The 22,772-nt window shown below is 37.3% G+C and overlaps 1 protein-coding gene across 4 annotated transcripts; it reads right to left on the reverse strand.

The window, feature by feature from the left end:
• Positions 1 to 348: 348 nt before the first annotated feature.
• On the reverse strand, positions 349 to 21,204 carry RALB (RAS like proto-oncogene B). 4 transcript variants are annotated; one of them, XR_004255246.1, is made up of 6 exons: positions 20,743 to 21,202; positions 11,391 to 11,546; positions 7,721 to 7,929; positions 6,715 to 6,892; positions 5,188 to 5,491; positions 349 to 3,570 (listed from the first exon to the last, which is right to left on the reverse strand). XR_004255246.1 is itself a non-coding variant. In XM_032216281.1 (6 exons), exons 2-5 carry the CDS (start codon positions 11,502 to 11,504, stop codon positions 5,372 to 5,374), a joined length of 621 nt encoding a protein of 206 aa, XP_032072172.1. In that variant the 5' UTR covers positions 11,505 to 11,546; positions 20,743 to 21,204; the 3' UTR covers positions 349 to 3,570; positions 5,350 to 5,371. The 4 variants fall into 4 exon arrangements, 3 of the variants coding, with proteins under 3 accessions (XP_032072172.1, XP_032072161.1, XP_032072181.1); XM_032216281.1 differs by having other exon boundaries at positions 5,350 to 5,491; positions 20,743 to 21,204; XM_032216270.1 differs by lacking the exon at positions 349 to 3,570 and having other exon boundaries at positions 5,124 to 5,491.
• Between the last annotated feature and the right edge of the window lie 1,568 nt (positions 21,205 to 22,772).

Genomic DNA, 22,772 nt, shown 5'->3' on the forward strand with positions numbered 1-22,772 from the left:
TCATAAATAATACTAAAGTAACCTTCATATCAATAGGGTTTCTTTACCATCATTTGCAGACAAACCAGAGTAACTTCATTTATACACAATGTAACCATCATTGGTGGCGCTACAACACATAACATGGAAAAGAATAGAATCTATGAACCAGAAGAGTTGCAGGGAGAGACTTGAAAGTATTTTGGAAGAGCAAGATTGTAATAAAAGCAGCTTATATTCTATTTGGTTGGGTTAATAAGCGTCAGTATTAAGTATATATAGAAATTAAGAGACTGAATGTTCCAATATTCTAATAGAATGTTTTTATATTATTTCTGTGAGCTTTGATAGAAATTACATTTTGTTCACAATAGCTGTTTTCCTTTTTAATGAAAGGAATCAGCATGAGAATGAAAACAGAGTTGTAATTTAGATTTTTGAAAAGATATAAACTACAGAGGATTACATTTCAAAACATTTGGTTTAATATTTTACATCTAAAGATTAAAAAAATATTATTTTCTTCAAATTTCTTTTCTGTTCATTTCCCATTTTGCACAACCAGCTATAGATAAATATAATCTCCAAAACTATTTTATGGATCTAAAATGAAGCAGAGAGTTCACTAAAAATTACTGTATTTAATATGAGTTTGTAAGATATCCATTAGTTTTTCTCCCTCTAATATGGCTCAGGGTTTGTTTTATTACAAGAAAATATACTTTTGAGTTCTCTCTCCTACAAAAATTCTGAACAAATAATTTGGGGTCTTTAAAAATTATTTCCTAATTATAAGTAAATTTTAATATTCCAATTGTTTTGATCAACTACTTTATGGAATGAGTATCATGCTCACAAACTTTTTTTGTTATTTTGCTTGACTGGTGTTGGTCCATAAGATATTCATAAAATAAGCAGAGAAATCCAACTCAAACTACATAGCATTTAAGTGCAAAAATGAGTGTGTGGGACCATATATGGTTTATTAATTGTCACGTATATAGAATCCAATTTGTACAGATGCTTTTACAAGTACAGCTCAAACATGTATGACTGTGATTTTCCAAGTATGAATAGACTTCATCTCCTATAATTCCTAGAATGGATAAAGTTTAGAAGTAGGTCCTATGCTTCTCAAGATCCTTAAGATCCAGATTCCCAGCAGCGGGTTTATAGGCAGGAGAAAAATGCATTCAGAAGCAGGAGAAAAATGCATTCATTTACTTAATAAAAACCAAATTACATATACCAAATTTCATAACTTATTTCAAGCAAGATTGAAAAATGTCAAAATTAAGAATTTTGGACTGCAACTGATCAGAGTAGGACTAATACTGAGTTAGATCCAATGACGTGAGTCACTGTGAGACATCTTCCTATGTTTACTGTCCCCAATTGTTGTGAATACGCAGTCACTGATGCTATCACATTTCAAATCCTCTGAAGAATGTGTACCATTTGCTATTAGATCATTTAAATACTTCAGTATAAGCAGCCAAGCAATTATGCCAGGAAATGCAGAATTTGAATTTGCAACAAACCAAAGCAGCATAAGCAAGGATGAGGGATGCTAGGAATTATAATTCAACAACTGAAGAACCAAGCAAACTCATGGTTTAATTTTTAAACAATGTTAAATACTGATTTCACATCTTTTAAAGTAAACAACTTCTAAATAAATTGCTTCATTTTTACGGCATTATAGGGAATACGTTTAATTTAATGAATTTAGGCAGCAAGCAGTTCTGACATTGGAATAAATTTCCACTGAATAAAGGATTAGAGCAGGGGTGTCAACTGGTGGCCCGTGGGCCAAGTGTGTCACATGCAGGCCATGCCCACCTCAGCTCCACAAAGGGGAAAAAATATTGTGAAATGTCATATGACGATGATGTGACGCGGCAAGTTTGACACCTATGGATCAGAGTATTACGGCTGTACAAAGCATGAAAAAGAAGTGGTTTGCAAGGTATATTAAGAAGTATCTCTCTCAAAGAGTTACAACAGTTCTGTAACCGCAAGGCTTATATGGATGTTTCAAAAACTAAAGCCTTTCTCAAATTCCATCCTAAACCCTGAATCTCTGTGTATGCCTAAATTTATATGGCCATGCATCTCACACAAGTGATTCTGAGCCACTTGCAAAGATTAAAACAAAATGCTAAAGTAATCTCTAAACTATGCAAGTTATTTTCTCTAGTAAATTTCTATAGCTCTTTCTACAGTAATTTAATTACAATATTTATGTTCTACATATAAAAACAGGAGACATGAATATCTTTTTTGCTTGCTTTCTTATTGCATAAATCCCATAGCTTCTTTTTTTAATTACCAAGGTTCTTTTTGTTCAAGTTTCTCATTGCTCAAGTTTCTCATGTTAACTTATTTCAGAGATTGCTGTGAAGCTCTATCTTCCTTCATGATTTCTGAAAGCTTCTATGTATCAACAACATAAAACATCTACCTTGGAGTTGAGCAAATTTTGGTCCTCCAAAGAGGGTTCTTCAACACCTGTGTCCCTTCCTATTAGCTAGCATATGCTATGATTACTGGGGCTGACCTTCAACAACATCTGGAAAGTTACATACTGCCCATCCCTGTTCAAGATGAAATCCACAGGTTTCAGATTGTTGTAACTGTCAAAACTATATCTCCAAAGAATGCTTTGTTACTCAAAGCTCTATATATCTGAAAATTATGACATCTACATCTGCGTTCAGGATAGATGACACTGAACCACGTCCATACTTCGATTGTTAGAAGAGCAATCTGTGGTATTTTATTAGTCTCGCCAGTTCCCATAAACATATTTAGTCACACCCTGCCTTCTCTAACCCATAGTAATATGCGAACTCAATATCTGCTTCATCTTATACATTCATTCATCATTTAGCACTGTTTTATTATGCCAATATAAAGTAAATAAAACTTCTTTATAGGTTTCCTATTTTAGCGTTATCAGTTGTTTTTTCAAATAATCTTAATTGATAAATCCTAATCTTTATACTCAGACAATAGCCTTTAACTTTTTAAATATCCAGACATGGTTGTATTTTTCTTCTTCTTCATACTGCTACCTGTTTATTTCCCTATTTTCCAACGTTGCTTATCTCTGAAACAGCTGTTTTATCACTTTTTCAAGTCATGGATATAGGACCATATGAAATGAGGTACAGGCCTCATTTTTGCAGCCTTCTATAACCTTTGCTAAAAATGACATACTACACATACTAAATGAAAACAGTGTATATACTCCAACATAAACATAACAATTCAAAAAAGTTTTTTTTAAAAAAAATACTGAGGTGAAGGGACAGAATGCTGGCTCATTGATTTATGTGACTTAGTTTTATGTGGTATCATAATCCCAATTCTTAAAACCCCCTCTCTCTTAAAGCATGCCCAGATCTAAGCTGGATATTTTAAATCTTCCAAAGCATCCTGATACATGCGGATTCTTGGAATTTTGAAAAAACGCTGTAATCTGAAAACGTATTTTTATGACTGACCACATAAGAGCATTTATATAAAGTATATCTGTTCAACAGAATTTTCTCCAGGTTGGTGCTTTTTGAGGGTTCCTCTCACATCCTGTTTGGAAATGAAGAAAATTACAGTTTAAAAGAGCCCCAAATTCAGAAAGAATTGTTTAATGAACTGGCCATAGCTATTTTTAAAAGTGTAATGATATACTTCTACATGACATTTTTATTTACCCCATTAATGATCAAATAGTGACAAAAGAAGAAAAAAAATGTTAACTGAATAAATTTAGCTGTCTTTACAAACTTTATCCCATTATCCAGTGAATAATATAAAAAGTTCTCGTACAAGGAAAGCAAGGGTCAGACTTTTTGGCAACTCATTATTACCTTGGATATAGATATATGAAAAGATTGTCCATCTCCGTCTTTTTAATTTAGCCACCACTGCTCCATAAAATGGAAACCAGTAGGGAGGGAGTGCTCACTCAGGAGTAGAATTCCGTATCTTGGTATCACCTAGGCAGATACCAACAACTCTCATGGGAGAAAGAAAGTAAAGCCAACTATAATGCATCATGTTTCAAACAAACTGCTAGAAACATTTTCTGTACAAGTTTCTTTAAAAAAAAAATTATAGTTCAAATAGAGTAAGTGCAGGATCAGAACTGGGGGACTTTTTTTAACCACTCACTTTTAAAACAAGGACTGTATCCAATTAATGAAACTACAGAATGTGAAATTTCACATTAAAAAAAAACCCTTTCTTCCGTTAAACATTGAGAGCAAATGTAACAAGCACTATGGCTTCAATACACAACCACAAACCATCACAACACCATGAGTAAAAATGTCCACATTCTGGGAGGAAACTAACCCTTTGGGAGGAAAGATAGAATTACTCAATGGAATAAACCAAAAATTTCTAGCTTGATGTCATTCATAGGTTTTGGACTTCAAATAGCAATAGCAATAGCAGTAGACTTATATACCGCTTCATAGGCCTTTCAGGCCTCTCTAAGCGGTTTACAGAGAGTCAGCATATTGCCCCCAACAATCTGGGTCCTCATTTTACCCACCTCGGAAGGATGGAAGGCTGAGTCAACCCTGAGCCGGTGAGATTTGAACCGCTGACCTGCTGATCTAGCAGTAGCCTGCAGTGCTGCATTTAACCACTGCGCCACCTTGGCCACAATCCTGAACAAATGTACTGAAAAATTGGGTTAAGCTTAGAAACTCCTCTGCCTCAAGATTCCTAGTTAATTTGCTCCCAATTTAAGATGATATAATTTGCCAGAATATAATTAGTAATGTTCTGAAATTTACTATAGTCATTATGGAAATGCTAACTCACTGCTCAAGGTTTTTTTAAAGATAAAGCCTTACACTGTCCATCTAATATGTTGGCAAAACAGCAAAACTGACACCACCATAACTTATTTTAAGCAGCACTATACAATTTTGTCAACTTGTGGTTTAAGAAAAGAAAAAAAAATACCAAAGGCATTTAAGCCTTTAAGAACACACAAAATGAAGTCACAAAGAAAAGACAGGTAACTTTGGTGGAACATCAGTGAAAACTTGCAATTTAAACAAAAAAGGATGGTGAAGAATTGCTGAGGAGTGCCCTTGAAACAGCATCCAGAGGTAAATTCAGAGTGCACCATATGACTAACAGGTAAATTGCTTATGATAAAAGGAAAAAAATGCTTGCATTACTGTTTACCAGTGACAGCTGCTGTCAAGAATCATCCTTCTTGGTATACATGGATCTGTTGAACTTCTATTCTTATATCAATGTGAGTTGAAAAATGTATTGAATTCAGGTTTCTTCCTATTAATTCAGTCCTCTATTGTTAGTAGTAAAATGTCTTGTTAGTACTGTCACCTATTAGTGTAGCTCTTAAAGGTCACAATAAGCAACATCGTTCTTTAAAACTCTTCTTATTCTTGCTGCTTTTTTTGCCATTCTTGTCTTTATTGTCTGACATTTTCTTGGATCTAATTTCTCGCATCAAATCAAAAAATACCTAAAAAGAGAAAAAACTAGACTGTATTATCAGCATTTAAAACTGGCTTGTATAAAGAAGTAGCGCATGTTTTAAATGAATGCAACATACTAAGAAAAAAGGTAACAAATCCTTAAACATATTGTTTAATTCACAATAGTGATTTTAAATGGCTAATTTTAACCATGAAAAATTTCTTATACAGGTAGTCCTCAACTTATATCCACAATTGATCACAAAACGTATGTTGCTAATCAAGACAGTTTTTAGGTGAGTTTTGCTCCATTTTACCATCTTTTGCTACTATAGTTGTTAAGTGAATTACTGAAGTTACAGTTGTTAAATGAATCCAGCTTCCCCATTGACTGTTGTCAGACCTTTGTCAGAAAGTCGCAAAAGGTGATCACATGACCTCCAACACAGTACCCATCGTAAATATGAGTCAGTTGCCAAGTGGGGATGCTGTAACAGTCGCAAGGTTGAAAAATGGTCATAAGTCACTTCTTTCAGTACACTGTAACTTCAAACTATTAGAAAACAAATGATTATAAGTCGAGGACTACCTACCAACTATTTGGAGTTTGGTGCAGAAAGCACGGGAACTCTCTGGGATAGAGCTACGTCTAGCTATAGCGAGGAAAAAAAACCCTGAAAAAACAAGTTGAATTTGCATATTCTATTATTTGGAGTTTGGCAACCAATTCTCCTTTACGACCACTTGCAGCAACCCACAGTCAGGTCACCGTGATTTGTTACATTTTTTGTAACCTTTTTTCCTAGCATTTATTTCCACTTTCCAGCAACAAAAGGGACCACTGGGGAAAAATGGAGCTGCTTAATGACTATGTTTGCTTAACAATTGTCATAAAGTAGTCGTAACTTTGAATCTGGTCACATGATGTCTTGATTTAAATACTGCAATGATTTATTACCATAATTCTGAGCTCAATTACTGTCATAAGTCAAGAGTTGTGCTAATATGTATAATTACCAAAGATATCCTTCTATTTACAAAAAGTAGCTACAGTTCATTATGTCACTATTTCCTCAAGTTCTTTCATTAAATCAAAGTGGTTGATAACCCTTATAGTGATTACTCTCAGATCTTCCATCAGATGTGGAGATCTCACAAAGTGCCAAATTCTTTTGTCTTACGTTTATATACAAGTACATTTTTTTAAAATTGTCAACTGTGATCTGACAGTCTCATTTATGAAACACTGCTGAAAACAAACTTACTTTACCTTATCTACATTTGCTCTTGTTTTTGCTGATGTCTCTACATACTGCACCCCCCACTCTTCTGCTTTACTTCGAGCAGCTTCTACAGGCACTTGTCGACGGTCCTCCAAGTCTGATTTATTTCCCACTACTAGTAATGGTATTTTATCCTCTTCAGCTTTTACACGGAGAATCTGTTCTCTAGTATAGCATATTAAAAGCAAAACAGTAGATATGGCCTTAATCATTATTTCCTACTAGGGTGTAAAATGCATACATGTTAGAAGCAAAAAGTGTGGTATGTAGTGTTACATTTCAGACTATACTTGTACAGATGCTATTAAAATTGATGTGCTTTCTGGAAGTATAGTTATTCTCTGCTATTTAAAAGAAGATACAATAGCTCTGGGCCTCTTCAGATCAGCATTTATTTTAAAAAGCTTCTTCATTTTGTTAAGTTGTCTAGAACAATAATAAAGCAGTCTTTAAAAAATAAGTCTAATAATTTGAACATTCTATAGGCATTTATAGTTACTGATTTACCTCCTTGCAGCAAACAGTCTGATTAGCGCAAGGAGAAAAAAAATCTACCTCTGCCTCCCAGCAATTTGCCTCCCGATCATCAGCTGTTTCAGGCTGCAGGGATTGCTATAACCTATTGCAGCCTCCACAAGCCCCATTTGCTGCAAGGAGGTAAATTGCTGGGAGGCAGAGGCCAAAGGGTTGGGGCCGGTGGGTGGGTGGGGCTACATTCAGTGTATAAGACACACCCAAGTTTTCACCCTCTTTTAGGCGGGGGAAGAGGTGCCTAATACGGTATCTGCTCTAGAAAAATGCAGTCCCCACAGCCACATTTAATCAGTACCCTTTGCGTCTTCAAAGGAAAAGTATTTTCCTGTTCAGTTTAGCAGATGCTCAAAGCTTAATGTGTTCTGGAAATAAAAGGAAAGATAGCATCTTTCTTTTGGACACATTGTAGATTCAATCAAAAATCAAACTCCAATGAAAACATCTAGAGAACATATTTACCTAAATTCTGCTGTGGCTGTAAATGATTCATGCTCAGTAATGGAGAAAACTAAGAGAAAACCTTCTCCACTCCGGAAATAGTTGTCTCGAATAGCTGCATAATCTTCTTGCCCAGCTGTATCCAGAATATCTATTTGGACTTCTTCACCATCTAGAACAACTTTTTTTCTGTAACTATCAGCCTTGGTTGGTTCATAGTCTTCAACAAACTAGAAAGCATAAAACAACACTTAGAAATAAGTTTCTAGCACTCCTTTGAACAGCAAATTAAGTTATAGATAATGCCTTTATATGCAATTAACAAGAATGCCTATTTGCGGCTCCAGTGCATATAGCGCTGAGATAAAAATGTTTCCTTCATTTATGTGTTAAAGATCTGCTTCAATTAATAATGTGGGATCAAAACAATGTACTCTTTTTTTAAAAAAAAAAAAACCTTGTAGATTTTATAAGTATAAATTCTGCTTTGGTTTATCATGAGTAAAGGAAAATATTTATTCTGGAAGGAAAATTCATGAAAGCCTTTCATGATAAATCTATTGCCATTAGAATTTGTTCAAGCAATTCTAAGTCTACCTCTGAAGTCCTAAGTATTATTCATCTTGAGATTGCAACCCAGTCATATATTATGCTTCTCCCACATTAGCATGATCCATAAAATGGGGTAAAAATTGGTATTAATAAGCATTTGTACTTTGTATACTCCACTCATGGTGGGATACTGGAAATAATATGCTGACTTGCAAAGTAGTCTTTATATTGGAAATCCTACCTTACACAGAGTGAAAATGTTTGGAAAAAACTGGGTTTGATTGTGCTCAGGGCATACTAGTCAAAATATGCCAAAACTGACCCAGGTGTCTTTACTATTAGCAGGAAATGCTTCATGTGGCATGGACAACTAGTAACCTAATCTACTTCTTTCCTGTGTTATTGAAAAACATCTTATGTGAAAATCTTAAGTTATCAAAAGCCACATTGGATAGCAGATTTATGTGCCTATCTACTGATAACCATGGCATGTAGAAGGTTACAACCTGAGTGTAAGAGGAGTAAATGATATTTAAGGGGATGAATTAAGGAAATAAATTAAAGAAAAACAATTACATTCTATGCTGTGAAACTAGGATAAAAGGAGTAATAAATTTGAATGAAAGCATAGTTGAACTAATGGAGATGATGAAAACATATAAATCAAAGGATAGATGTAATTATGAAATATCTGAAATGTATGATTTTGATATTCATATCAAACACATAAATGGATGACATCTAGATTGTTGTGGATGAATATAATTGTAGACTGGTGATAACTGTGTATTACAGTCTGGTGAATAATGATCACTCCAGTGAATGTTGATAACAAAACAGTAAGGAAAAAATGTAGCAAAAATTATACAATATTTTAAATGAATTTTCTAAAACTCATGATCAATTACAAAGGTGATCATTAGGTAAATATATGCTTAGAAAAAGGCACGTTTCAAATACAGGTAGTCCTCTAGTTACAAATGTAATGAGGGCTGCCCATTACATTTGTAACCTGAGGATTTGTGGGAGTGAGCAGGCCTAAACGGAGATTAGGAGGGGCAGGCCTACCCTTCTGAACCTCCATTTTGGCCAGCAATGTGCCAGGCGAGGCCTGCCCAGGCCTAAACTGAGCATTGGCGCAAGAATGCCCCTCCAAACCTCCATTTTGGCCAGCAAAGTGCAGGAGGAATGTTGCAGTCTCTCCACGATTGTTCATAAGGGTGAACAACTGCCGTGGGGCTACAAGATTCGTAGTTTTGGGACTTGTTCGTAAACACTAGGGAGGTCTGATTGCATAACTTTGAATGTTTGCTAAAGGAACTCTGGTAACCGGACGATTACCTGCATATAGTTTAAGTCAATTCATACGTATACATAAAAAAACAATGAATAATTAAGTATGACTACTTTGATAGTTTGATAGTAGATTAAAGGGTATAAAGGGGATGAGAAGTTCTTAGTTTAAGACAGGTCATTGTTTCTGGTACTGTCAACAAAGATCTTCAGAAAATCGACATAAAAAACCCCAGAAAAATAAAAATAATTAGAGAGAAAGTAGAAGGGGAGAAATAAGAGCTTTGTGTAGAAAAAATATAGAAGATAAATTAATTTCCTAATACAATGAATGAAAGGAAAGAGAATGAAAAAACTCCTTGGAGAGAATATACAGAATTACTCTAGGTGTACACAGTTATGAAATAGTAATGAAAACGTGAACTATGAAATACAATTTGCAGCAAAATCATTAAATGAAAGAAGCCATGGATGAGAAACATGCACAGCAAAGAATGACTGCTGTAAAAGAAAAAAAAACAAAAGAACAAAAGTTTGAAAGGATGTACTGTATTTTTCGGAGTATAAGACGCACTTCTCCCCCCCCAAAGAGGTTGAAAATTTGAGTGCATCTTATACACTGAATGTAGCCCCGCCCACCCTTCAGCCTCCACATGTCACGTTTTAGACCTGTTCCAGGCTGCAGGGATTGTCATAGAGTCCCTCCGTGGTTTGTATTTTTGGCCTCCATGACTTGCATTTTCAGCCTCTGAATGCTCCATTTGAGACCTGTTCAAGGCTGCTGGGATCACCAGAGCACACCACTGCCGATCGCTGCCTCCTCACATCACATTTTCAGCCTTTGCACATTGTGTTTCAGTCCTCCGCATGCCCCAGATTTGGCCTCTGCACATCACATTTTTGGCCGACAATCGGCATTAATGTGCTTTGGCGATCCCCGCAGCCTTGAACATGTCTCAAATGGAGCATTTAAAGGCTTAAAACACAAGGCACGGAAGCCAAAATGGCAATCCAGAACAGCTGCTGCCTTGTCTGACCGCTTCCATGCTTTGACTGCTTTACTCACTGGAGCTCCCTGCAATGATCAGCTGAAGCTGTGATCGTGCGCCCGTGCTCACAACCAACAAACTAATGTGCTGAAGTTGAACAGGCTGTTTGCTAAGGTCGCTAGCTAGGTGAATACTGATGGATGCTGGTAGGCAGAGGCAGATTTTTTTTCTTATTTTCCTCCCCAAACATGAAGGTGTGTCTTATACTCCAGAGTGTCTTATACTCTGCAAAATATGGTAATAGAAGAGAGCAAGGATTGCTTAAGAAAAAAATGACAAAGGCCATGCAGAACAATTTTTTATATAAATAATTACAGGCTAGAATTGAAATGCTGTATATGTTGGTGAAAACAGCCCGTTAAAATGATGAAAATAATAATGCTGCAGGAATAACTGTTGTACATGGGAAAATGTAGCAATATGACTCCTTTAAGAATTTCTGCCACTTTCTTATATATGATTACATTCTTAACAGAACTGAGAAATTTGAAGAAAAATATAAATGTATGAAGTGGTATATTGGTTTTGAAAAGAAAAATAGTTTCAAGGATAAAAAGTTATAAAGAGATGTTATTTTGCTGACTAGTCTAGACTGCTTTTTATATTTAAAACTATGAGATCTAATCTAAACTACCAGCAGGAAAAAACAGAGTAAAATTATTTCTCTTTCTGAAAAATGTTTTACAAATTTATGGTCTTGTATTGATGTCCTACAATGCACAGTAAAAGCAGTTTAGTGCAGACCCTATTGTACACCATTTTAATACCTATAAGTAGAAAAGCAACAAATATCTTACCTCATCATACATAAACTGAAGTGTAAGTGCTGATTTGCCCACGCCTCCACTACCCACCATGATTACTTTGTGAAGGGCAAGAGAGCTTTGACTTTTTGCTTTATTAGCAGCCATTTTTAATATGGTTTTCAGGTATGAGCTGAGTAGACTGATGAGCTAGAAGCCAAAAAAACAGATGTTTTGTTATTCAGATTAAGTATTTAATCACCAGAATGAAAGAATTCTCTGATGCAATCAGACAATATTTCAAATATATCAAACCGTTGAGAAGGACTAAATAAACATTAATGCTTTAATTGCAATTTCATCTGGACAAATTACTGATCAATTTAGAATACAATATGATGAATAATTATTAGGCTTTCCTATAATTCTAGTATGATTTTTGAATAAGTGGAAGTTTTTAAGATGATGTTGGATAGCCATTTGTCTGAAACGGTATAAGGTTTCCTGCCTAGGCAGGGGGTTGGATTAGAAGAGCTCCAAGGTCCTTTCCAACTCTGCTATTGTATTATATTGTATTATATTGTTAAGTATTTGCAAAATCCTGTTTCCCTTTTCAAATAGCAAACGTATAATTTCACTTCAAAAGACATTGAGTTTGGCTTTAACTATAGTGTGCAAACAAGTCAATATTAAGATACATGCAATTTTGATTTCTGTTAAAATGTCGAATTTGTAATTTAGTTGACATTAGAAACAAATATGATGAAATAGAACAGAAAAAGGCGTTGGTACTTTATCTGATACGCCTCTTCTCATAGTGGGGGAGGAGTATCCAGGATGGGTTGACCTTATCCTCTCGTTGATTGGACTGAGTCAGATAAGCTCTTGGTATACACCCCTGGTCCACTAGGCACCGCCCAGTTATCGGCGAAGAACTCTATCCAATCCGTTGTGCCATCCACTCCAGACCTTTGTTATGGTTTCAAACTTTTTATTGAATTATAACTTGAACATATTAGCGCAACATCCATCATAACACATGTTACATTATCATGACAGGGAGGGTCTGGATACTCCTCCCCCACTATGAGAAGAGGCGTATCAGGTAAGTACCAACACCCTTTCTCCATAGTGAGGGGAGGAATATCCAGGATGGGATGTACCAAAGCTAACACATCCCTAGGGAGGGTAACATACTGATGGCACATGGCCAGACTAAGCCTGGTGGGGTGTTTCCCCCGCCCTATGAACCACCTGTAATACGTTGTATTGCGTTGTGGATGGTTTTTACCAAAAAATAATCCTTCCCTTTTAAAATCCCTTTCTTTATTTTTTAAAGTATAAATTGAATGCGCTTATCTGGAATAGCATGGCTTCTATGTTTAATTAAATAATGAAATAACCACGATATCGTTTTCAATCCATATCATACAAGATGTATGTATGGATATAAAATATTTAATGGCTTTGAAATTTGATTCCCTCCGCAGATTTGCTCAGACCTTTCCTAAAATTCTACTTTATCACTGACTCTAATCAAGCAAGCAGATACAATCTTTCTTCTTTTACTTGCCATGCAGCTGGCAATCCACAATTTACCCAGCTAGACTGCAATTGAAAGCGGTCATTCTTTAAGAACGGAGTCTGATCCACTGATCTATACAGAGACAGAACGTTTTTGTAAAAGCCTTCTTCTAGTACTCCATTTCTAAGACGGATTCAACTGCTAACATGAAATCAGAAACTGCAAAACTAAACATGTGAATTCTATTTTCTCACACTATATATCTGATAAAAGGATGAAAGCCAAATGGATTATAATATTTTAGATGGCTCAATTATATGCACCATAATGATTCAGAGTTTATCTTATATTCAGCAATTCTGCTGAGACATTAAATTTTAAGACATGGAAATCAAAACCTTTCCTATTAGCAGAAGAATAAATCTCTCCTTGCTCCTTCCTTCTCAATTTTCACTGCAGTCAGAAAAGAGCAGGGATGTTTCAGTTCATATTCAACGTTGTTCAGTCCCTACGTCATGTCCAACTCTTCATGACCCATGAACTACATAGCACACCAGTCTCCTCCACTGTCTCCTGGAGTTGGCCCAATTTCATGTTCATTGCGTAGTGCTCAACTAACACAATCAAGCCCAACATTTGTTGCTAAGCAAGAGAGTTGTTAAGGGAATGTTGCCCCATTTTGTGACTTTTCTTGCCACAATTGTTAAGTGAATCACTACAGTAGCTTGGTTGTTAAGTGAATCTGGCTTTTCCATTGACTTCGCTTGTCAGAAGGCCACAAAAGTCATGACCACAGGATACTGCAAATGTCATAAATATTAGTCGGTTGCCAAGCATCTGAATTTTGATCATGTAAGCAATGGGGATGTTGCAAGAGCCATAAGTGTGAAAAACAGTCATAAGACTTTTTTCCAGTGCCACTGTAACTTCGAATGGTCACTAACTGAGCTGTTGTAAGTTAAGGACTACCTGTAATTTCATGGCTGCAGTCACCGTCTACAGTGATCTTGGAGCCCAAGAAAATTAAATCTGTTACTGCTTCCATTTCTTTCCCTTTTATTTGCCAGGAAGTGACCGGATGCCATGATCTTAGATTTTTGTTTTTTTAAAGAAGTTTTTCAAGCCAAATTTTGCACTCTCTGGTTTATGCAGATTACTTGAAAACAAAGAGGAAATATGAACAACAGGCTACCAGGAGTTCTGAGGAGGTATAAGAATCAGCAAATGAGCAAAAACAGCTGACTAATCAATCCAAAGAAGGTATCCAGTGACCAGTACAAGCAGTTTAATCTTGAGATTTTGCTAACTACTTAGCTTACCATTGCTCTAGTTTTACCAGTGACCAAGCATTACAGGTACTGCCCATTTACTTAGCACAGTTGGGACAGGAAACTCCATTGCTAAATGAAGCAAATGTAGAGTGAAAAGTTATGTGACTGTACACAACTTACATCAGTTCTGGCTGTGATTGTTAAGCGAATCATCCCAGGTTAAGTGTCACATCAAGTGACTGCAACTTGTGGCTTGATGCTAGCTTGCATTGATTTTGTTTTTTGGAAGCAGATTGCCAAGGTTGCAAATGGTGATAATGCAACTGTGGGACATTATAATTGTTGTAAATGTGTGTCAGTTTCCAAGTGCTCAAATTGCAATTACATGATTGTGGGGAAGCTACCACAGCTGCAACTTTGAGGGCCGCCCATAAGTCTCCTTTTTTAACACCACTGTAACTTTGAATGGTCATTGAATTAAGTGGTTGATAAGCGAGGATTACCTGCATAAGCATGAATTAACAATTTTCCTACCTGAGGTCACAACACACTAATTCTTACTTAATTAGAGAATACGTATTAATTTATGTATGCAGCTAATAGTTTATTGTGACCATTATCTCCAAAGCAATACAATTTGCATTAGCAAGAGTTCACAGTCAAAAATATATATAAATGCATTTATTAAAGTCATCCATTTGAAGAAGAGTATAAAATTTAGGTCATGCTGCTGGTCCCAAACCATTCAATTTAAATCATGTGATTGCTATTTATATAATGATTAGTTACTTAATTTTGTGGAAGAGGTACTTCAATTTTTTAATTTTTATTTTGTGCTCTTCAATATATCTAAATAAGATATGGAGAGCTATTTTTGCTTCTCTCCTGTATCACTTAACCTTGAATAGCTCAGAACATTAACAACATAACAGTAATATTTTATGTACAGAAATGCATTCATGAAATAAATTAAACACATCAAGGGAACTCTATTCTTGTATCTCATGCTATAGAAATATCTTATTTTAATACTTTGTTCAATATAAAGAAATCCTTTTTTATACAATCCAAATCCTAATTCTGCCTGACTTTTAAACAGGAAAGAGCATATTTCATTCTTGCTCAAAAGTTTATGTTGCTTTAAATGCAAATTTCTTTGTTGAGAGATAAAAATGATGAGCAATAACTAAGAGATACCTGCATTCTTCCACATTTAAAAACCCCCACACAAATGTTGCCATGGCTACATTTTGCTCTGTGTTTACAACCATAATGCTATTCAGCAAACCTGAAGGCACATACTGCCTTTTTGTGTATGGGATGAACAGCCAAGTCTGTTCCATGTCCAAACCTAAAAGTTTAACAAGATACATACTCACAACTCATTAATGATGTAATCAGAATTGGCACACTGAAGAGGAAAAACAAGCTTATATGTTAAGCACCATCTAAATTACAAGAGCTTAAAAAAACGACATCCACAAAACAAGGCTGAAATAGTCATGCAACATTTTGAGTTAATGTAACCTTCAGGTTTCTAGGTTCTTTAAACTCCAAGGACTTGAAATGGACACCTAACATTAGAATCATCATTAAAAAGGCACCACAAAGAATCTTCTTTCTGTATCAACTCAGAAAGCTCAGATTGTCCAAGGATCTGCGGATACAGTTCTACAGAGTAATTATTGAATCTGTTATTTCTACCTCAATATGGTGTGTCATAGCAACCAAATAGGACAGGTACAGATTTCAAAGGATAGGTAGGACTGCAAAAAAACAACAACCCCCAAAACAACCACCTCAATTGCAACTAGCCTTCCATTGAGGATCTGTATACTGCACGAACCAGAATGAGGTCTGAGAAAGTATCTACAGATCCCTCACATCCTGGACATAAACTGTTTCAACTTCTCCCCTCAGGACACCGCTACAGTGCATTGCATGTCAAAATAACTAGACATATAAAGGTAGGGTTTTTTGCCCATGCCATCACTGCTGAACACTTAATTCCCACAGCAGTCTCATTTCCCATCTTTCCCACTATTGTCTCCTATTTGTTTCTTATGATTTATCAGTTGTTGTTTGGATTAATGTTGATTAATGATTGTAACTATGATTATGACCTATTCACTAGTTTTTTATAGGTACACTATGAGCTTATGCATTGGAGATAATTTTTGTGTGTTCAACCACAATTGGTCAATAAAGAATCCTATTTCTATTTCTATTCTTTTTTCAGGTTTCCATCCAGCAATTACTCAGTCTTGACATCTTCCTGATTGGGATACAAACAATCTAGAAATGGCATAATACAAATCTAGAGACTTCTTCAGAATTTTAGATCATAGGTTGTTAGCGATTGGCAATCTTGGATAACGAAATGCTCTTGTCTTTCCACCCCTACATAACATTTAAAATTACTAAACTCTCATTCTAATCCTATACAATTTCAGCACTTTCCCCCCAACACCAGACTATAATATAAACTTGTACAAGAATGCTGAGGTGGCAAACATTATCTCTACCAAAAATAACAGAAAATAAATTTCCTCTGGAGTCTACTAGTTTTAAACATGGGGAAGAAACAGGAAGATGCCATAAGTCACTTTAGTCCTACCATAAAAATGAACTTCTATACAGTAAGACTTTTTTTAATTTATAAAGAAAAACTTTGGAAGATTAAGGAAGCTTTGTACTAAATTCCAGAAGTCCTATTTTGTCTTCATTGGAAATGTCCTAAAGTTGGAAGCACTTGGTCCAATCACAATGAAAGTAGTTTCATCTTAGAAATTTGCATTGGGATTTGGGGGGGGGGGGGGGGGGAATGTCAAGATATTTTCACCTTGAAGCATTTTGCCTATTTCTACATGTTAACAGTGAAGTGTGCATCATATAAAAGGATTGCTAATTCAAGTAAAATAAAACAGGGCACCAACCAACAATAAACGCTGTAAGATAAGGTACAGCAACTTAACTTCTTTAAGATGTCCCTTGAAAGGAAAGGTCTACCTACCTCAACTGGGATTTCTCAAGATGCATTGGGAAAATAACTCCCCAAATTCCCAAACTGAATTGAATCATAGTCCCAAAACATCTGAAAGTTACCATGTTGGGAGGTTACCTTGTCACTTTGCACATAATGAACCTAAAGTGCTCATTCTGACTGACTTTCATGACTTTAAGCAAAACAAAAACCTCAAAACACTTGAGGGGAGCCTCAAGAAAAGCCTGAAATATATCCCAGCTGGGGGAGTTAAGAGCAGGAGAATATGATAACTGTCTATTTCTTGTTTCTAAGAGGATCATTTTCAATAATTGCAACTAAATAACTGCAACTAAAAGTTCTAATTTAAAATGTTGGCTATATATGGACAATTTTATAACAAGCCAATTTTATAATGATAAAATTTTCCAATAATATGCAGGATTCTTTAGGAAATTACCATGTTCCTGTGATTTGTGTTTGTGCATGCTGTACAAACCCATTCTCAGTGATCTGAAAAATAGTTTCTTTCTACAGATGTATTTATGTATTATCCCATTCAACAACCACCCATATTTTGATTTAGCATTATCACTGAACCAGATCAATTTTAATTGGTTTATAAACCCACTTGAAATGATCAACTAGAATAAGATAATGGTAATACGGGTGGTATTTTCTTTCAAAATAAATGAAAGAAAATGTTACCTCCAGACAGCTAGTCTTCAATTTATGGCAGATCATTTAGTGACCAGTTTTCAAAGTTTACAATGGTACTGGAAAAAAGGTGACATGACTGTTTTTCACACTTGTGACTGTTGCAGCATCATCCCCATGGCCACATGATCAAAATCTGGATATTTGGCAACTGACTCTTATTATAGTTGCAATGTCCATCATTATCTGGCTGAGCTAAACAACAATCACTCAACTATAAATCTCTATTACATGAAAAGTATATTTATAAATTCTATCATTCTCTGGAAGTTCCAAACAGTAATTTCTGAAGAAAAAATCAATTATATATTCTATGGTTATATATAATTGCAAAAATGTATATATACCAAGATATTAATTAGTCTCCTATATGTATATATAAGGGACGTGGTGGCTCAATGGCTAAGACCTGAGCTCTTGGTCAGAAAAGTCAGCAGTTCAGTGGTTCGAATCCCTAGCACCGCGCAATGGCGTGAACTCCTGTTATTTGTCCCACCTTCTGCCAATCTAGCAGTTCGAAAGCATGTAAAAATGCAAGTAGAAAAATAGGAACCACCTTTGGTGGGGAGGTAACAGTGCTCCGTGGGCCTTCAGCGTTTAGTCATGCCAGCCGCATGGCCAGAGTTGTCTTTGGACAGCACTGGATCTTTCACTTTGAAAAGGAGATGAGCACCGCCCCACTAGCACATATGTGTGAGGGGAACCTTTACCTTATGTATATATACCAAGATATTAATTAGTATCCTATATGCTCAATCAAGTCTGTTATACCCTGGTTTTCCCAAACAAACAAAATTTGACAAAACAAAATTGAACTCAATATACAAAACCTCAGAGTTCCTGGCTATTTCTATATTTTTCTTCAATGAAACATTAGAACCTCATCTAGTAGATCCCTTCTTTCTTTCTGAATAGTGGAGTCCCTAGTCTTTCGTTTGTCTAGCAGTTTGTGTTCTCAACTTACTGAAGCATTAAGCATCTGTGTAACATTAGTAACATGCCTCAGCACATACAAAAGACAAGCAGTAATGATAAAGTCTGTATTTTGCAGTGTCTATAATGAGGAGGAGGACTCAACCAGAAGTTAGACAAAATAAAATGGCACAAAAGAGTTTCAGGGGAAAAAGTAAAAGCTAAAAATATTAATTAATAGCCCTAAAACCAGCAAAAGCAAATTATTTAATAAACATGTCAGAATTAGGAAACTGGCCAGAAAGACAGTTGAACCTCTGGAAAACCAAATACTGCTAAAGAAGAATAAGGAGACTGCAGAGAAAATGCAGGAATAATTTGTCTTCACTGCCAAGGATAAATGGCAGATATCCATGCTTGAAATGTATAGGTATAATCTGATACAATGTTGTATTTGACTTCCAAAAAAAAATCCAGCATCCCTTGACAACATTCTTTAGTGTATACTTTAGTAGTCATAAAATAAGAGATGGCGTTCTAGTTATTTATTAGACAACAAAAAAGGAAAGAATACAAACGGCGGAGTTCCCTAGGAATCTGTATTGAGATTGATAGAGATCTACTTTTTGTTTAAATAAGAGTAACACAACCAAGGATTTCCAATTCAAGCACTGTATTTATTCAAATCTGATCTCCAGGAATTAGACACTACCAAATTAACAAATCAGAAATATTTTCTACCAGTTTAGAGGTGTTTGAAGCTAGGCAGCTATGACATATGAATAAAAAATAATTTGAACAATTCCAGCATAAATAACCATGTTTTTTTTAATTCTAACAGGGCCTTTAAATCAAGCCAGCTTAATGTGGAAAATCTTTCAATGAAATCCAGAAAGGAGTAGGGTAAGCAACAAATATATAACATATTGACACTTCATAATGAATTTACCCATCACCTCAAGTTCTTGCATAGGTTCATATTATCTCCCCTGTGTTAATGGCAGCAAAAAGTAACATGATATTATTGTCCATACTTAAGGAAGTTAAAAGAAAAGAAAGAAATCTGAGGCAGATCTGCTACAACGTTCTAATACACAAAAGTGGAAACTAGATTTGACGTGGGAGGTCTTCTAAACATCCAATCCCCACTTTTACGCTGGACTAGTTCTCCATAATCAAGCTTTTGGCAGATCGTTTGTCCCCCTCCCAAAAAAACGGTATTTAAAGGGGGACATTTCTCCTCGCACTGAAACTCTTATTTTGGGTAAATACACTTTATTCCATTTCCACTTACCCTCGGATCAATACAACACCCGTGTCTCGCAGTCTTTACACACACACAAAAATCCCTTTAATTGAGCAAAGGGATGGCCAGTGGTGTAGCCCTAAGGGAACCTTCGGAGCCCCCCACCCTGAACAAGCGGGCTTGCCATGAGACACCCCCACCCCCTCCCACAAAAGGCTTCCCACACACACACCTTCTCCTTCCCCCCAAAAAGGAGCCAACGCAAAAGCCCTCTGTTTATAATATCCATTTAAAAAAAAGGCACCCGAACCACCTAAAGTTCCGCCGCCATTACGGGTAAGAATGAAGAGGGAGTGAAAGGGAAGCGATACACCCCCCGCTTTCCACCCCCTTCTTTAAGGGATTAGTTACACCGACAAAGTACTTTCGTTGCCTGCGGGGGTTCTCTATTAGGTCCACTACCGAAGGAGGGGAGGGGGGGCAATATTTTTTTCACCCCCCCCCCACCCAGCCAGCCAGCCAGTCCCGGGTTCGTTCCCAACTGCAATGCCACAAAATGGAAAAGCAAATGCCCAACCCCGAAGCACTCGCTTCCCCTTTCCTTCCTCTCCACGGCGGCACGAACAAAGCTGGCTCCCGCGGCCGCTGCAGCCTCGCTCACCTTTAAAAAAAAGAGGTTTGAAACTAGGAGGCTCTTCTTCCTTGCCCGTCTCCCTCCCTGTAAGAAAGAAAGAAAGAAGCACGGCATTTACCTTTCCGTTGCCGTGGGCGCGGTGAGTGGGGGGGCTCTAGGTAGTTGTTGACTTCAAAAGCTGCCGAGCAAAAAGAAAAAAAAGTACCGAGGTTCTCTCCTGCCCGAGGCCGGTCGCCCTTAGCGTCGCTACCCTCGCTTTTTAGGGAGGCGGATATTAGTAGTAGCAGCAGCAGCACACCGCCGCGCGCGCCCGCGCCCGCCCATGCACGCGCTCGTTACCGCCCAGATGGAGGAAAGCCCGCCCGTCCGCGCGCGCGCTGCTCGAGCGAGCGAGCTAGCATACAACTCCCTCAGGCTCTCGACTTGCGCGCGCAACTCCTGCTGCTTTAAAAAAAAAAATACCGACGTGGCGTGCTCAATGATGTCGCGGCTCAAAGCAAAACGCAGCGTCTTTGTTTGTTTTGCATTCGCTCTGCCCCTCCTTCCTCTGGGCTTCACGCCCACTCCAGCCCGTGCTCCCGAGCGCTTTTTTTCCCTTTTTTTTTTACACTTCCAGGAGCCAGCCGCGTCCGACGATAAGAGGGAAGGGGGGGGGGAAGAGTGTGCGTCTCAAGCACGTGACCGTCTCTTGTCCAATTGGAGGTAGAAGAAAGAGGATTGGTTGAACTACCGGTACTAGAGAATGGATTATATAGAACGGATGGTCTTCTAAGGAAGAGTTGCCTAGTGTGTATTCACTACAGTCAGTGCTGGGAAGGTCTGGCTAGTGGCTAAATTTAATGACACGCTTAACGACATTGTTCGTGCTCCCTTCACATTTGGACAAAGAGACAAGATGCTCTTTTTGTATCATGGCCTTTTGAATTGGGTTTAGGGTCATGTTAAAATGAATTTTTTTTTGCTAGTGTTTCAGTTGTGCACGTTTTCCCTTTCTGCTGCTTCAGCTGTGCTTTTATCTCGTTTTATGTATTTCTCTTCCACTGGATTGGCCTGCCGAAGAGAAACGTTGCTGCAGCTGATAGGAAACTTTCATTACACGAATTTTCCTAATTTATTAAAATTTCCTAGCCAGGCTGTTCTTTAATATTGAGGAGTGAGTTGGTGTTTCATATTCACAGCTATTAACACATCGTCTCTTCTGTCTTAATTATAGCTGGAAGAAACTTGTCAGTGGTTTTGAAATTATCATTTCATTAGAAGCTGAAGTGCTAAGCAGCTAATTATGTCAATAGTAAAGCTCATACTGTATAGCACATACTGTGTGTAATGGTCTTATTCAGGCTTTCAATTAACAGGCTTTCTTAATGGGGCTTTTTTTAGAGGCTCTAGGGCAGCGATGGCGAACCTTTTTTGGCTCACGTGCCAAAAGTGGGGAGAGCACAGGGGGGTTGTGCGCAGGTGTGCCACACCCATAATGCAATGTGTGACCCCCCCAGTGCACATGACCAGTGCCCCCCCTTTTTTGCTTGTGTTTTTCGCCCTCCCCAGGCTCCAGAGCCTTTATAGGAGCACACACCCCCAGAGGCCCTCCGGAGCCTTCAAGGGGGGAGGCTGTTTTCGCCCTCCCCAGGCTCCTATAAAGCCTCTGGAGCCTGGGGAAGGTGAAAAATGGCCTCAAAAAAAGGCTGGCCAGCGTGCACATGCACGCTAGCCAGCTGACAGGGCAACACCTTGCATGCCCTGAGAAATGCTCTGCATGCCACCTGTAGCACGCGTGCCATAGGTTCGCCATCCCGGCTCTAGGGCTACAATGCTTCTCTTGTGGATGTTTCTACTATATAGGGCCAGTTTCAAACCTATGATGTTGCTGAATTTACTGGATTTTGGTTTGAAATTAATAAAAATAGGCCTTGGAAGGTATGATTCCAGGCTCAAGGTTGACTCAGCCTTCCATCCTTCCGAGGTTGGTAAAATGAGGACCCAGATTGTTGGGGGCAATATGCTGACTCCATAAAACCATTTAGGGCTGTAAAGGACCGTGAAGCATATATAAATCTAAGTTCTATTGCTATTCTGTCTGGACCTGAAAATGCAACTTTGTTGTGCTGCTGACTGCTTTCAAACATTGCATTAAACAATGATGTGGTT

Source organism: Thamnophis elegans, chromosome 1 (genome assembly GCF_009769535.1).
Source record: "Thamnophis elegans isolate rThaEle1 chromosome 1, rThaEle1.pri, whole genome shotgun sequence".
Taxonomy (NCBI): domain Eukaryota; kingdom Metazoa; phylum Chordata; class Lepidosauria; order Squamata; family Colubridae; genus Thamnophis; species Thamnophis elegans.